The sequence below is a fragment of the Trichomycterus rosablanca genome, chromosome 2 (genome assembly GCF_030014385.1).
Source record: "Trichomycterus rosablanca isolate fTriRos1 chromosome 2, fTriRos1.hap1, whole genome shotgun sequence".
Classification (NCBI taxonomy): domain Eukaryota; kingdom Metazoa; phylum Chordata; class Actinopteri; order Siluriformes; family Trichomycteridae; genus Trichomycterus; species Trichomycterus rosablanca.
The window spans coordinates 22,516,617-22,531,107 of record NC_085989.1 but is presented as its reverse complement, the minus strand read 5'-3'; the positions used below and the strand labels follow the sequence as shown (position 1 = coordinate 22,531,107).

General features: G+C 39.8%; 1 protein-coding gene across 2 annotated transcripts in view; it reads right to left on the bottom strand.

Annotated features, from left to right (window-relative positions):
- sdk1a (sidekick cell adhesion molecule 1a) overlaps window positions 1-14,491 on the bottom strand; it is a 563,685-nt gene that overhangs the window by 174,730 nt on the left and 374,464 nt on the right. For both annotated transcript variants that reach the window (XM_063012551.1, XM_063012559.1), the window contains exons 6-7: window positions 1,406-1,517; window positions 916-1,106 (exon numbers count right to left, since the gene is read on the bottom strand). In XM_063012551.1, the coding sequence (XP_062868621.1) occupies window positions 916-1,106; window positions 1,406-1,517 (303 nt within the window). The remainder of the gene's footprint in view (window positions 1-915; window positions 1,107-1,405; window positions 1,518-14,491) is intronic.

Here is a 14,491-nt window from a genome sequence, read left to right as displayed (position 1 = left end):
CAGGTTTGATGACGGTGGGGGAGGTGGGCGCTGATGTCCTGTGAAAGCCTTCATGACCTTGTTACCTGCTCGCTCTCCCTTTTAGTTATGCTGTAATAATTAGGGCTGCCGGAGTCTAAAACTCTCTGTAAAACTGTTTTACTCAACTAGCATTGTACATTATTAACTACATTCTCTGTTGTTTTACCCCGAGGGCATTCTGATGGAAACCTGTTTACCCGCTGAGGTTAAGGATTGAAGTCGAGACTGTCGTGACAACGATGCTGCTCCTGCCGGATGTGAGGGGTCTGGAGTAATTGCACCAAGAATGACAAGAACTCACTATGGACTTTATTGAAGACTAGACTATTATTTATTTATTTATTGCCGGTTATAAGTTTTAGTTCATTTAATTCTGTGTTTGTATGATTTGTGTAAATCGTGTATTTATTTAAAGTATCCTCCAGGCCACCCAAGAAGGATGGGCCCTGCTGAGTCTGGTTCCTCTCAAGGTTTCTTCCTGTAATTTTCAGGGAGTTTTTCCTTGCCACAGTCGCCCTCGGCTTGCTCATCAGGGGTTTTTGTATCTGTTGGTCCTGGATTTTGTAAAGTTGCTTTGAGACAATGTCTGTTGTAAAAAGCGCTATATAAATAAAGTTGACTTGACTTGCCTCGAATTTAAGGCTAAAATCCATGATCTTGTTTTAAAGGGACAACCTGCTTACAGCTATTAAAGAAAATTCTATCAGAACTCTTCTCAGGCATGGCATGGCATGCAACATGGCAACCTTGAAGCTGTGAGAGGCATACATTTATACAGCCACATATCTGGACACTAATAACTCTGAATGCTCTGAATATTGTGTAGAATGTGCACAGCGAGAGTGTTATTGAGTGAACTAGAAAGACAAGGTATAAAATAGAATGATGGGATACCTATAATGGAAAGGAAAGCTCTGGCTTCAGCTGGGTTGACGCTACTGTCCAGAAGAGAGGCTTCGCACACGTACAAGCCCACATCAGCCGATGTGGGATTAAAGATGGTCAGACGGCGACCAAAGGATCCCACACCACTAGCTAGTTCCACTCCATTCCTTCTCCAGACCAAATTTAGCTTCTCCACAGGTCTAAAAAGAGAATAAAAGTGGTGGTAAAACTTAAACCTCAAATAAACATAATTGAAATACTCTTACATTAATCGTAATCTTACATTAATAAATTATGTTTCTAAAGATATGAAAAGTTCTCACAGGAGTTTCAGCTCTTACCTGAAGTGGTTATTAAATAACAAATGTTTAAGGCTGTCTGACAACTTTGTGTGCCATATAATGGGAGTATGAGTGGCTGGTTCTGAGAAAAGGGCTCACCTAAATCAAATGGATCAGAAAAGATGCGAAGGCCAGCACTTCTCTAATGCTTTACTCACCGTGCATTAGCCACACATTCCAGGGTGGCCTCGCTCACCCCTGCCACCACCGTTGTGTTCCTGGGAGGAATTACTATCACTGGGGCAACCGGGTCCGCAGGGGCATCCGAATCTAGCAGAGGGCAGAGATGGAGAAAAGAGATTGATGAGAAAGATGGAGGGAGAAGAGCACTTTCAGACTCCTGTAAAATATGAAAGCTTTCGGTCACTGGGTTGTGGAAACATGTTTATGAGGCATGGTCTTTTAAAAATGAGTTCCATTTGCAACCATGTTGGATAGTACAGCAAAATTGTTTGTTAGCTAAGGAATGAAAATGATTACATTTTACATGTTTCAAGAAAACATCAGAAGATATGCCCATTTAAACAGCTACAAATAGACAAAAACACAAAACATTAGTGTATTATTCAATAAACTCTTTCATTAATGTTAATAATGCAAACTTTTTCTTTTTTTATTAAAAATGAATTACCTTAATCAGGGAGCAATGTTTCAATGTTTCAATGTCTCAAACAGCAAGTGCTAAACATAGAATGCCTAAAACTAGGGCTGGACGGTATAACAGTAATATCAAATTTTTATATTTGCGATATTACTTTTTACACATTGTTGAAAATGACCATATTCGTTATATCGAGTATGCGTAGAATGCACAGGTTACCATTTGAGAACATTTAAAACAGAGCATAAAAGCGCTGCACGGAACGCTTTACTTCGCGTATGAGCGGGTGGGCGTGTGCACGCACACACATAGAAACACGAGTCAGAAACGACTCTTTTCAAACAAATTATTCGTTGGAATCGAATCAGGGAGCTGTGCTCTTATCTACGGTAAAGATTCATTCGTTTTGCTCACTCTGTTTCATTATGATGTCGTGCATAAACAGCTCCATAAATCAAAGAGATTCAGATGTATAAACCAATCAGAGCTTCCGAATTCAGATTTTGGGGGGAATTTCAATCTCTTTAACAGCTTAATGAACGAATTATCAGTTTCAGCTTTATACCGTGAAAGCAGAGAGAACAAATGATCTAAAACGGTTTTTATTAGTTATGTGGACAAACACAGTTGGAAATGAATTTATATATTCCGGAAATATTCTGGAAACATACAAGATGGCCTCCAAGAAGAAAATCAAGTGGATTATATCCCTAATGGAACAACACACGAATAAAGATTTGGTCTTAATTTGAAGAAGAGAAGCTCAGGTAAGCAGTGGTTATGATTTTATGCTTCTGTGTGGTTGATCTGGGTCGCGGTTCTGCGGTTTACCGTGTGCTTTCATTTTGCAATTATAGCACAGCATTATGAAATATTAAACGTTTTCGGGATTTTTTATGCTCATTTATTCAAAGTAAATTGTACAGCATGAATGTGATTGTGAGATTCTGCTGGTTTGTTTAATGTTGTCAATATATACAGTACAGTGTATCACAAAAGTGAGTACACCCCTCACATTTCTGCAAATATTTCATTATATCTTTTCATGGGACAACACTATAGACATGAAACTTGGATATAACTTAGAGTAGTCAGTGTACAGCTTGTATAGCAGTGTAGATTTACTGTCTTCTGAAAATAACTCAACACACAGCCATTAATGTCTAAATAGCTGGCAACATAAGTGAGTACACCCCACAGTGAACATGTCCAAATTGTGCCCAAATGTGTCGTTGTCCCTCCCTGGTGTCATGTGTCAAGGTCCCAGGTGTAAATGGGGAGCAGGGCTGTTAAATTTGGTGTTTTGGGTACAATTCTCTCATACTGGCCACTGGATATTCAACATGAAGAACTCTCTGAGGATGTGAGAAATAGAATTGTTGCTCTCCACAAAGATGGCCTGGGCTATAAGAAGATCGCTAACACCCTGAAACTGAGCTACAGCATGGTGGCCAAGGTCATACAGCGGTTTTCCAGGACAGGTTCCACTCGGAACAGGCTTCGCCAGGGTCGACCAAAGAAGTTGAGTCCACGTGTTCGGCGTCATATCCAGAGGTTGGCTTTAAAAAATAGACACATGAGTGCTGCCAGCATTGCTGCAGAGGTTGAAGACGTGGGAGGTCAGCCTGTCAGTGCTCAGACCATACACCGCACACTGCATCAACTCGGTCTGCATGGTCGTCATCCCAGAAGGAAGCTGACGCACAAGAAAGCCCGCAAACAGTTTGCTGAAGACAAGCAGTCCAAGAACATGGATTACTGGAATGCCCTGTGGTCTGACGAGACCAAGATAAACTTGTTTGGCTCAGATGGTGTCCAGCATGTGTGGCGGCGCCCTGGTGAGAAGTACCAAGACAACTGTATCTTGCCTACAGTCAAGCATGGTGGTGGTAGCATCATGGTCTTGGGCTGCATGAGTGTTGCTGGCACTGGGGAGCTGCAGTTCATTGAGGGAAACATGAATTCCAACATGTACTGTGACATTCTGAAACAGAGCATGATCCCCTCCCTTCCAACAGGATAACGACCCCAAACACAACCTCCAAGATGACAACTGCCTTGCTGAGGAAGCTGAAGGTAAAGGTGATGGACTAAACCCAATTGAGCACCTGTGGCGCATCCTCAAGTGGAAGGTGGAGGGGTGGAGGAGTTCAAGGTGTCTAACATCCACCAGCTCCGTGATGTCATCATGGAGGAGTGGAAGAGGATTCCAGTAGCAACCTGTGCAGCTCTGGTGAATTCCATGCCCAGGAGGGTTAAGGCAGTGCTGGATAATAATGGTGGTCACACAAAATATTGACACTTTGGGCACAATTTGGACATGTTCACTGTGGGGTGTACTCACTTATGTTGCCAGCCATTTAGACATTAATGGCTGTGTGTTGAGTTATTTTCAGAAGACAGTAAATCTACACTGCTATACAAGTTGTACACTGACTACTCTAAGTTATATCCAAGTTTTATTTCTATAGTGTTGTCCCATGAAAAGATATAATAAAATATTTGCAGAAATGTGAGGGGTGTACTCACTTTTGTGATACACTGTATATATATATATATATATATATATATACGTATATAATATAGATGTAATATTAATATTGTCAATATGAACACAAATACAGCCTTGTAATAATACGAAATATATACACTGTAATTCTGTCAAAATGTATCAGAACTACAATATTTTGTGTGTTTAGGATAACGTATAAACAAAATAAGCTAAAATATGGGCAGTGGCCTGCCATTGTACTTTAAATTTATATTGTATTGTATCGTATATCGCCACTTCTTAAAAGCATCTAGAAAGATGACTTTTTTAGTCATATCGCACAGCCCTAATAAAAGGTTGCTGGTTCATGCCCCATTACTGCCAGGTTGCCACTGTTGGGCCCTTGTGCAAGGCCCTTAACCCTCAATTGCTTAGACAATATACTGTCACAGTACTATTATACTAAGTTGCTTTGGGCGTAAGCGTCTGCTAAATGTCGAAAATGTAAATGTGAGCCCACAAGACAGTACCAGCCTGCCATTAATGGCTGTGCATGATTGGGTTACACTGATGGGCTGGTAACAATGCACTTTCCTGCAAACACCAGCCATAGGCCTGGCTTTAGAGGTGACCTCTTCCAGACCTGTTTAACGAGGATCGGCCTTCTAGGAGCATTAAATATTTCTTATGTCCATAGAAAATATGTTCATAGAAATGCGAATAGGGCAGCACGATCGCTCGGTGGGTAGCACTGTCGCCTCACAGTAAGAAGGTCCTGGGTTCGATCCCCAGGCGGGGTGGTCCGGGTCCTTTCTGTGCGGAGTTTGCATGTTCTCCCCATGTCTGTGTGGGTTTCCTCCAGGAGCTCTGGTTTCCTCCCACAGTCCAAAAACATGCAGTCAGGTTAATTGGAGACACTGAATTGCCCTATAGGTGAATGGGTGTGTGTATGTGTGTGTGTCTGCCCTGCGATGGACTGGCGCCCCGTCCAGTGTGTTACTGTGTGCCTTGCTCCCATTGAAAAGCTGGGATAGGCTCCAGCACCCCCCTGCCCCTAATTGGATAAGCGGTTAAGAAAGTGAGTGAGTGTGAGAAATGCGAATGTAATAAATTGTGAAATGAAACCTTTCATACAGACCCGAGTTTAGTCGCTGCTTTAATTTCACACACCTTATCTACAGAAACGAGTTCAACAGAGCAGAAGGGACTATCTGCAAAGCAAAGCCTTCACATGTTGACTGTATTGTTGAAAATACTGGTCTGTAGCCCTGGCTAATGAGCTGTTTTATATCCACCCTGCTTCAGAAGAGAATTCTTTGAATAATTGGTCTCCTGGCACTGGTCCTACCCTATGGTTCAAATGGCTTGGGTACACTCTAGCCATCTGACTTTCTTTCATGAAAATATGCCTTTTACTTTAAAAAACAATAAAAAAATTTTTAGCCAAGCCTATCTGTATTCTAATTGCAAAAAATTTAAGAGTAAGTGTTAAATCAGCTTCGTTCCTGCAGCTGGGAAATGTCAAACCAGCTGAAATATTAAAATGATATGGAAATTAGGGCTTGTTTTAAGAAGGTTAATCTTGCCTTTGATTTTGACTTTGACTAATTGTGTTATAAAGATTTTACTTCAATGCAAAAAGTATTGGTGTTAGGTCTAATCCTTGTTTTATGTTTTACTGTGATACTGTAAGATAACATGACACAGATTATCCATGCAAATACAGTGGTACCTTGAAACTCGACGTTAATTATGGTATTTTTTCCCATAAGGATGTATAAGAAACCTGGTAATGCATTCTATGGTCCCATGAAACTGCAAATATTTTAGGCTAATGTAAAAGAATGGGGTTGTTTTTTATCCTTATACACTAAAAATAACCCAAACATATAAAAACACTGAAATACTATTGAAAACAGTTAAAAAAATACAATAAAACCTGCACTGTACCTTTACTTCTTTATTGTTTCTTTACGCTTTCTTATAGTGGAGATACTTGATCATGGAATACCGTGTTCCTTAGTGAGTTCAGTTAGGGCACAGTCACATGAGAAGCGGCACAACAGCTTTTGCGCTGGCTGTGCCGTTATTTCCTATGGAGTGTGGCGGTGCACAAAGCTTGTATTAAAACAACGAGCAAGGAATTTCATTATGAGCAGCAATAATTAAGAGAGGTTTAGTGTCCCTGTGTTGTTCTTTTAATACATTAAGTCACTCTAAGCTTTTTTAATGGTAAGCGTTTTGGACTCTCTCAGAAAAGCTGATTCTCACTATTGCTCAGAACTCTGAGCTATAACACAAGTTTAAAAGTGAAACAGTGAGGAAAATCCAGCTAAACACAGATACATGTGGTTGCTTTAAAAGTGAGTTTGACAGTTATTCCACACAAATGGCATAGCTTTTATCTCTTCTGCCAACATTAAGTCTTGGGTTCCCAACAACCGGTTTGTGGTTTGTGACTTGTCCTTTCTTTGACCACTGCTAGTGGGTCGCCATGGCTGCCTGTTAGAACCATTCGCTCTTGGAGAGATACTGTAGCCCAGTCGTCTGGTCATAACAATTAGACCCTGTTCATATTCACTTAGGTCTTTATGCCTGATCATATCTACTGCATTTAACACGTTCTACGAGCATCTACAAGGGTTCTTCAAAAAGTTTCCACACTTTTTAAATTCTATTTATTACGAATTTCAAAAATAAATGACATCACTTTTCTACATACAGTAGTTACCTTCCAGTGCGATGCATTTTTTCCACCATTGTACCACTTTAATGCCATCAGCAAAAAATGATTTTGGTTGAGCGTGTAGCCACTAATGCACTGCTGCTTTCAGATCATCATCACATGAAAATCTTCTTCCCCTTAAAGCTTTTTGAGCGGTCCAAATCAGATGGTGCTAAATCCGGACTATAAGCTCTCTCTCAGTCTCTCAGACATTACCAATTACTACTGCTCCCGCCCTCACCGTTTCCAACCAAAATATAAAAATGCTGAAAATTTTTAAAGATCCCTCTAATAATCAGCCTAACATTTAATATATCATTGACCAAGACATGCACAACTTTTACTTCCACCTTCAACCTCCTGATATTCTCCTGCATTTATTCTGCACTCTACTTAAAAGAGAGACACTGCCTGATAAAAAGACAGACATGAAGACCAAAAAGCCACCACCATATTTGTAAAATTCATAGAAAGTCGTCTTGTCTTTTTTAATTAGACTACAAGGTCTAGTTTAGTTAGAGGCTTTCTTTTAGCATACAACACATCTTCTCTTTAGATGTTAGCACAGGCTTCTCGGTAACCTCTTTTTTAGAACTTGCTGAACCGTACAGCGTGAGTTTTTCTATAAAGGATGAGGAACTTCTATTCATCTTGCCTTTAAGGACTGTTTTTTTCTGTCAGTTTTTTCTTTTTTGAATGATTGTGTTTGCTGTTGGTACTGAACGTGACATTTCAGCTTTACTTTGACCACGCTAAGCCCCACAACTTCAAAATAAATACATCCAATATCAATACATGTAACTGACATGTACATTTAGGCTTACTACTAAAATGTCAGTGGATATTACTCGTAAGTAATGTGATTTAGTTTGAATGCAGTTAGCTATAAGCATGCTAACTTGGCTATACACAACAGAGAATGTCAAAATACTTAAGTGCACTAATTTAACATACAATTTTTATGCACTTTGGAGCACAGCCAAATTAAATATTAAACACAGTAAGCATCAGTGTTTTGAGAACATAATGATGTAAAGAAAGACTCTGATGTATAAATCCTACTTGTGTCTACTTGTTTATTAGCAGAAAGCTAGTAGCACTCACTATTTGTTAGCAGCTATTAGACTTTTAGTTAGTAATTTTCTCAGAAATTAAATGACAAAGGATATCATGTGCCCACTGTTACAGGTTGTTCTGACCTCAAAAAGAGAGGTTATTAAATGATAATTGCTTAATTTGAGACAACTGCTCTCTCTCTCTCTCTCTCTCTCTCACACACACACACACACACACACACACACACACACACACACAATAAAGAACTAAATACAATCCCAAATCAGAAAAAGTTGGGACAGCATGGAAAATGCAAATAATAAAAAACACAGTTTCTTACATTTATTTTGACTTTTATTTGATTGCAGATGGTTTGAACCCAAGATATTTCATGTTTTGTCTGTTCAACTTCATTTCATTTATTAATCAACATCCATTCCTGCATTTCAGGCCTGCAACACATTCCAAAAAAAGTTGGGACGGGGACAATTTAGGGCTAGTAATGAGGTGAAAAAAGTAAATAATGATGTGATTCCAAACATGTGATGTCAACAGGTGATTGTAATCATGGTTTGGTAAAAAAGCAGCATCCAGAAAAGGCTGAGTCTTTGATGAGTAAAGATGGCCAGCTGATCTCCAGTTTGTCAACAAATGTGTGAGAAAATGATTGAAATATGTAAAAACAATGTACCTCAAAGAAAGATTGGAAAGGATTTGCATATTTCTCCCTCTACAGTGCATAATATCATTTAACGATTCAAGGAATCGGGAGGAATTTCAGTGTGTAAAAGCCAAGGGTGCAAGCTTAAGCTGAACGCCAGTGATATTCGATCCCTCAGATGGCACTGCATCAAGAACCGCCACTCAACAATAGCTGATATAACCACATGGGTGAGGGATTACTTTGACAAACCTTCGTCAAGCACTACAATACAGAGTTACATGCACAAATGCCACTTAAAACTTTACTGTGCAAAAAAGAAGCCTTATGTTAACCATGTCCAGAAGTGGTGTCGACTTATCTGTCGATGGGACATCTAGGGTGGACCATCACACAGTGGAAATGTGTCTTGTGGTCAGATGAATCAGCATTCCAGGTCTTTTTTGGAAAAAAATAGACGCCGTGTGCTCCGGACCAAAGACGAAAAAAGGACCATCCAGACTGTTATAAGCAACAAGTGCAAAAGCCAGGGTCGGTCATGGTATGGGGCTGTGTCAGTGCCCTTGGGAAAGGTCGTTTACACTTCTGTGATGGCAGCATTAATGCAGAAAAGTACATTGAGATCTTAAAGCAACATATGCTGCCTTCAAGATGTCATCTTTTCCAGGGACGTCCAGGCCCAACTTTTTCTGATTTGGGGTTATAAATAAATGAAAACAAACTTTTACTGTAACTAAACTAGTCAGCTTACTTTTTGGTTTGTGTTTTCTGGTTGGTTTGTGTTTTACACAATGCATAAAACTGCTAAAAAATTGGATACATTATAAATAGGCTTAGTTCATGTGTGAACCTACAGTATTTGGTTCATACAACCTTACAGTAAATTGATTCTCTTAAAAAGAAAAGAGTAATTTCTCAGATCAAATAGAAAATAAAATAGAAAAATTATAAGCTCCCAGGATATACAGTAATAGTGTCATTTTTAAACTATGTGACACCGTATGGTAAATCCACTCAAAGTTAAAAGTTGTTGCCAGGCAAGAAATGAATCTCAGAGCCAGCAATCTTTTTACTGTAACTATATTATTATTGCATATAAAACCCATTCACCACCAAATGACTAGCAGCTTTTCAACATGTTCCTGCACTCTGTGCCTAAAATGACACACTATTATTAGAAAGTATATGGACATCGTTCTAATTAGTGGTTCCTGGCATACAGTCATGTATGTTATAGGCAGACACTAGCAGTAGTATGATTCATACTGGAGAGCTCAGAAACCTTTTAATTAGCTACTTCATTTGTGCAGCTTCTGCCTTAATCAGCTGTAAGTACTGTTAATAATAAGTGCAAATCTGGGAGCAACAAGAGGCAAGCAGTGGGTCTTACAATGTCACACAAGGTCCATATAGAGTGTCTATCCTCAGTCACGACACTCACATACTACATAGTCAAACTGCCCTTCACAACAGTTGTTTAACAGAGGCCTTGTTTTCCTTGGCCAAGCAGCCAATGATATGCAATACCAATTACAAATGCAGTATAAAGCACACGGCTATTAGACTCTGAAGTAAGAAAAAACACATTCTCTGGGGTAACAAGTCATCACCTACAGTACATTTGATAAACAGAAAAGTCTGTCTAGATAGATGAAAATATCAGTTTTTGATAGTTTTCACTGGATCCCTTTGTTCCAGAAAAGGTCATTTTAATAATGACACAGCATATACAACCCCAAATCAGAAAAAGTTGCGACAATATGGAAAATGCAAATAAAATAAAAATGCAGTGTTTCTTACATTTACTTTGACTTTCATTTGATTGCAGACAGTTTGAACCCAAGATATTTCATGTTTTGTCTGCTCAACTGGACTGCGGGTACTGGACTGGCCTGCCTGCAGTCCTGACCTGTCCCCTATAGAGAATGTGTGAAGAATTTTGAAATGAAAAATGTGACAACGACAACCCCGTACTGTTGCACATCTTAAGACGTGTTTGCAGGAAGAATGGGACAAAATAAAAGCTGAAACACTAAATCACTTGGTATCATCTGCCAAAACGTCTTTTAAGTGTGGTGAAAAGGAATGGCAACATTACAAAGTGGTAAACGCTTTACTGTCCTAACTTTTTTTGGAATGTGTTGCAGGCCTGAAATGCAGGAATGGGTGTTTATTAAAAAATGAAATAAAGTTGACCAGACAAAACATGATATATCTCAGGTTCATCCTGTCATTCATTCATTCACTGTCTGTTTTGCCACAGTTTTATCCTTGTCAGTGTCTGTCCCGGTGGGTCTGATTTACTGGGCAAGGAAACACCCTGGACAAGTGGCCAGTCCATCACAGGGCAGACACACAAACACACATTTACACGCACACACACTTAGTTCCAATTAGTCTGACTGCATGTCTTTGCACCTGTGGGAGGAAACCGCAGCACCTAGAGGAAAACCATACAGAAAACATTCATCCTCCATACAGAAAGAACCCTGGCTGCCTGTCTGAGGAATGGAATCCAGGCTCTTAATGCTGTGAGAGGACAGTGCTACCCACAGTACCACCATGCCACCTTGTGCGGTTCCAGCTACTCTCCAAGCCACCATGCCACCCCAAATAAAAGATAATAAGATAACACAACCGGCAGTATATCTTCATCTCTCTTGGAGGGCCCTTATTACCTTCTACAAGGTTCCAGGCAAGTCGGTATGGCAGTAGCGTTTACTGCTGGCATGAAAAAAATTATGCAAGGCTATCTAGCATAATCTCAGAGTCTGTATCCAATCAATATGGAAACAATTTCTATGTGGCGCACCCCTGCTGCCAACAGATTAGTCAGATATTAATTAGTCAGTGTGCAGAAAACTTAGGAACAGCACACAAAAAACATTCATCCTCTATACAGAAAGAACCCTGACTACCCGTCTGAGGTATGGAAAGGTTTTCATGCTGTGAGGTGACAGCACTACCCACAGTACCACCATGCCACCCTGCGTGCTTCCAGGTTTTTGCCAAAGGTATAGAGAAAGTAAAAAAATATATATTTTTGGGATGATTGGATCAAATTGCAATTAATTTAAAGACTTGGTCTGTTTAGTACATTTTGAGAAACTGTTCAGCTTGTACTAAATATGACATTTTTCTAGTACTCTATATGATACTGAGCAAAAGCACATTATCAGCTCAGTGTTGAAAATCCTTGTTATTAGCACACTACATGCTGGCACTCCAAGTCCCAGACTGATGGAAGCTTTGTCGCCTTCATTTTAATCACAGGATTAATGGATAGGATTACATAGTATTTCACAGTGTAAAAAAACTATTAGGCATAAAGCCTAAGCCAGTGTAAATGAAGTTTTATTAAGGTGTGTATATGCCACAGCCTCCTGTGAGCTAATGTAGCACAGAAGCCTTGCCCCCTGCCTGCTGCCTATGTGCGGACTCCTGGCACAATATGTATATATTAATAGAAGCCTTGTATGGCCTGTTTGGGAGGTAGCATGATGCCCTTGAACAACATGTGAGCGGTGTAAAGAACATTACTCGGCCGTAGGGCTGTCGTGTTAGTGGCTGGATTTTTTTTCTTTTTTCGCCTCGCCTCAGTGCCTTAATGTTTTCACTGCCTATGCCTTTAGAAAGCAGCAGATGCCACAAGGGATATGTTCGACACCGGTATCTCCCAAGCTCTGTGATTTCTAGCAATGTCAGAAGACGTCAGATACAGCCTGCTTAAGCTTGCTTAGAAAAAACAAATACAACTCTTCTGAGACTACCGCTGCTTTTTTCCCCTTATTTGCTTCCACCTAGTCATCTCCAATGCAATCTCATTGAATCATGCTACTGGCAACACCCCCCAAGCTTAAACTATCATGTGCCTCCTCCGGCACACACATGTAGTCATCGACCGCACCTTTTCACCTGCACGCAATGGAGTCTCAGAGAGAGCTGTATCACCTTCAGAGAGACACGCTAGAATCTCTACATCATCCAGTTTCCTTCACCACTATTGTATTACAATAATGACTTTTTTCCCTCTCATACAGGCACAGCCAATCATGCCTTTGTGTGGGCACTTGGCTACTGTTAATAACAATAATGATGATAACAATAATAATAACTAATAGTAATTATTTTGCCAGCACTCACAAATGGCACCTAGATGTACATTTGTATTGGTACCTGAGGTACATTTGTATTGGTACCTCAGTAAAAGATAATATTTATTTATTTATTTATTAGGCTTTAAACATCATGTTTTACACACTTTGGTTACATTCATAACAGGACAGGTAATTACTGGTTACACAAGATTCATCAGTTCAAGTGTAATGTCAAACACAATCATGGACAATTTTGCATCACTAATTTACCGCACTTGCATGTCTTTGGACTGTGGGAGGAAACCGGAGCACCCTGAGGAAACCCACCCAGACACGGGCAGAACATGCAAACTTCAAACAGAAAGTACCCGGACCGTTCCACCTGGGAATCAAACCCAGGACCTTCTTGCTTAAATAAAAGCTAATAAGATAACACAACCGGCAGTAATACTGTATCTTCATCTCTCTTGGAGGGCCCTTATTACCTTCTACAAGGTTCCAGGCAAGTCGTTATGGCAGTAGCGTTTACTGTTGGCATGAAAAAATTACGCAAGGCTATCTAGCATAATCTCAGAGTCTGTATCCAATCAATATGGAAACAATTTCTGTGTGGCGCACCCCTGCTGCCAACAGATTAGTCAGATATTAATTAATTAGTCAGTGTGCAGAAAGCTTAGGAACAGCACATGGTAGTGTACTGGCTATGAACCAATGCCAGTCTATTACATTTTTAATAACCAGTACGTCCATAATGAACACTGCAAAACCACAGTCAATTATTTTTTTATGAACTGATTTAGTTAATGAATGATATAAATAAGTCTGACATTTGATAAAGTCATACCGGCAAATAAAATTCTACAACACAACCCCTCTAGTCTCCTAAAAATGTTCAATTTTGTTTGAAACAACATAGCTGCATCGTAGAAACAAATCTTAATGTCCCTTGGTATGAGTGAGAGAGTAAATAAGTTCAATTGTGCATTTTTGCTTTGTGTCCAGCATTTTTGAGCAGCTCCAAACCTAATGTGACCCAGATGAAGTGGGTATTGAAAATGAATAAATGAATGAAAAATGTCTTACCATGAAACCATCGATTCCTCTTGCTTACTGTCCGGCAGCAGAGGTAAAAACAGACACATACCAGCCAACACAGTGAGAATAATAGAAACTGAAGGGTTATGATATTACAGTACAAAAAAAAACAAGTATTTAACCACTTTTGTCTAGAATATAATTCTAATGTATCATATATTCACTTTGTTTAATAATGTCTATGTACTTTGTACTTGTATTCATTACTATAAAGAAGAAAATTGCTAATTAATATTATTATTGGGGCGGCACTGTGGCTCAGTGGGTAGCACTGTTGCCTTACAGCAAGAAGGTCCTGGGTTTAGTCCCCAGATGGGTGGTCCGGGTCCTTTCTGTGTGGAGTTTGCATGTTCTCCTTGCATGTTCTCCTTGTGTCTGCGAACTTCAGGCTCCGGTTTCCTCCCACAGTCCAAAGACATGCAAGTTTGGTAAACTGGACAAAATTGTACTGGTCCGCGGCTATGCAGCCCCATATGCAACAAACTGAGATGCACTGTGTATTCTGACACCTTTCTATC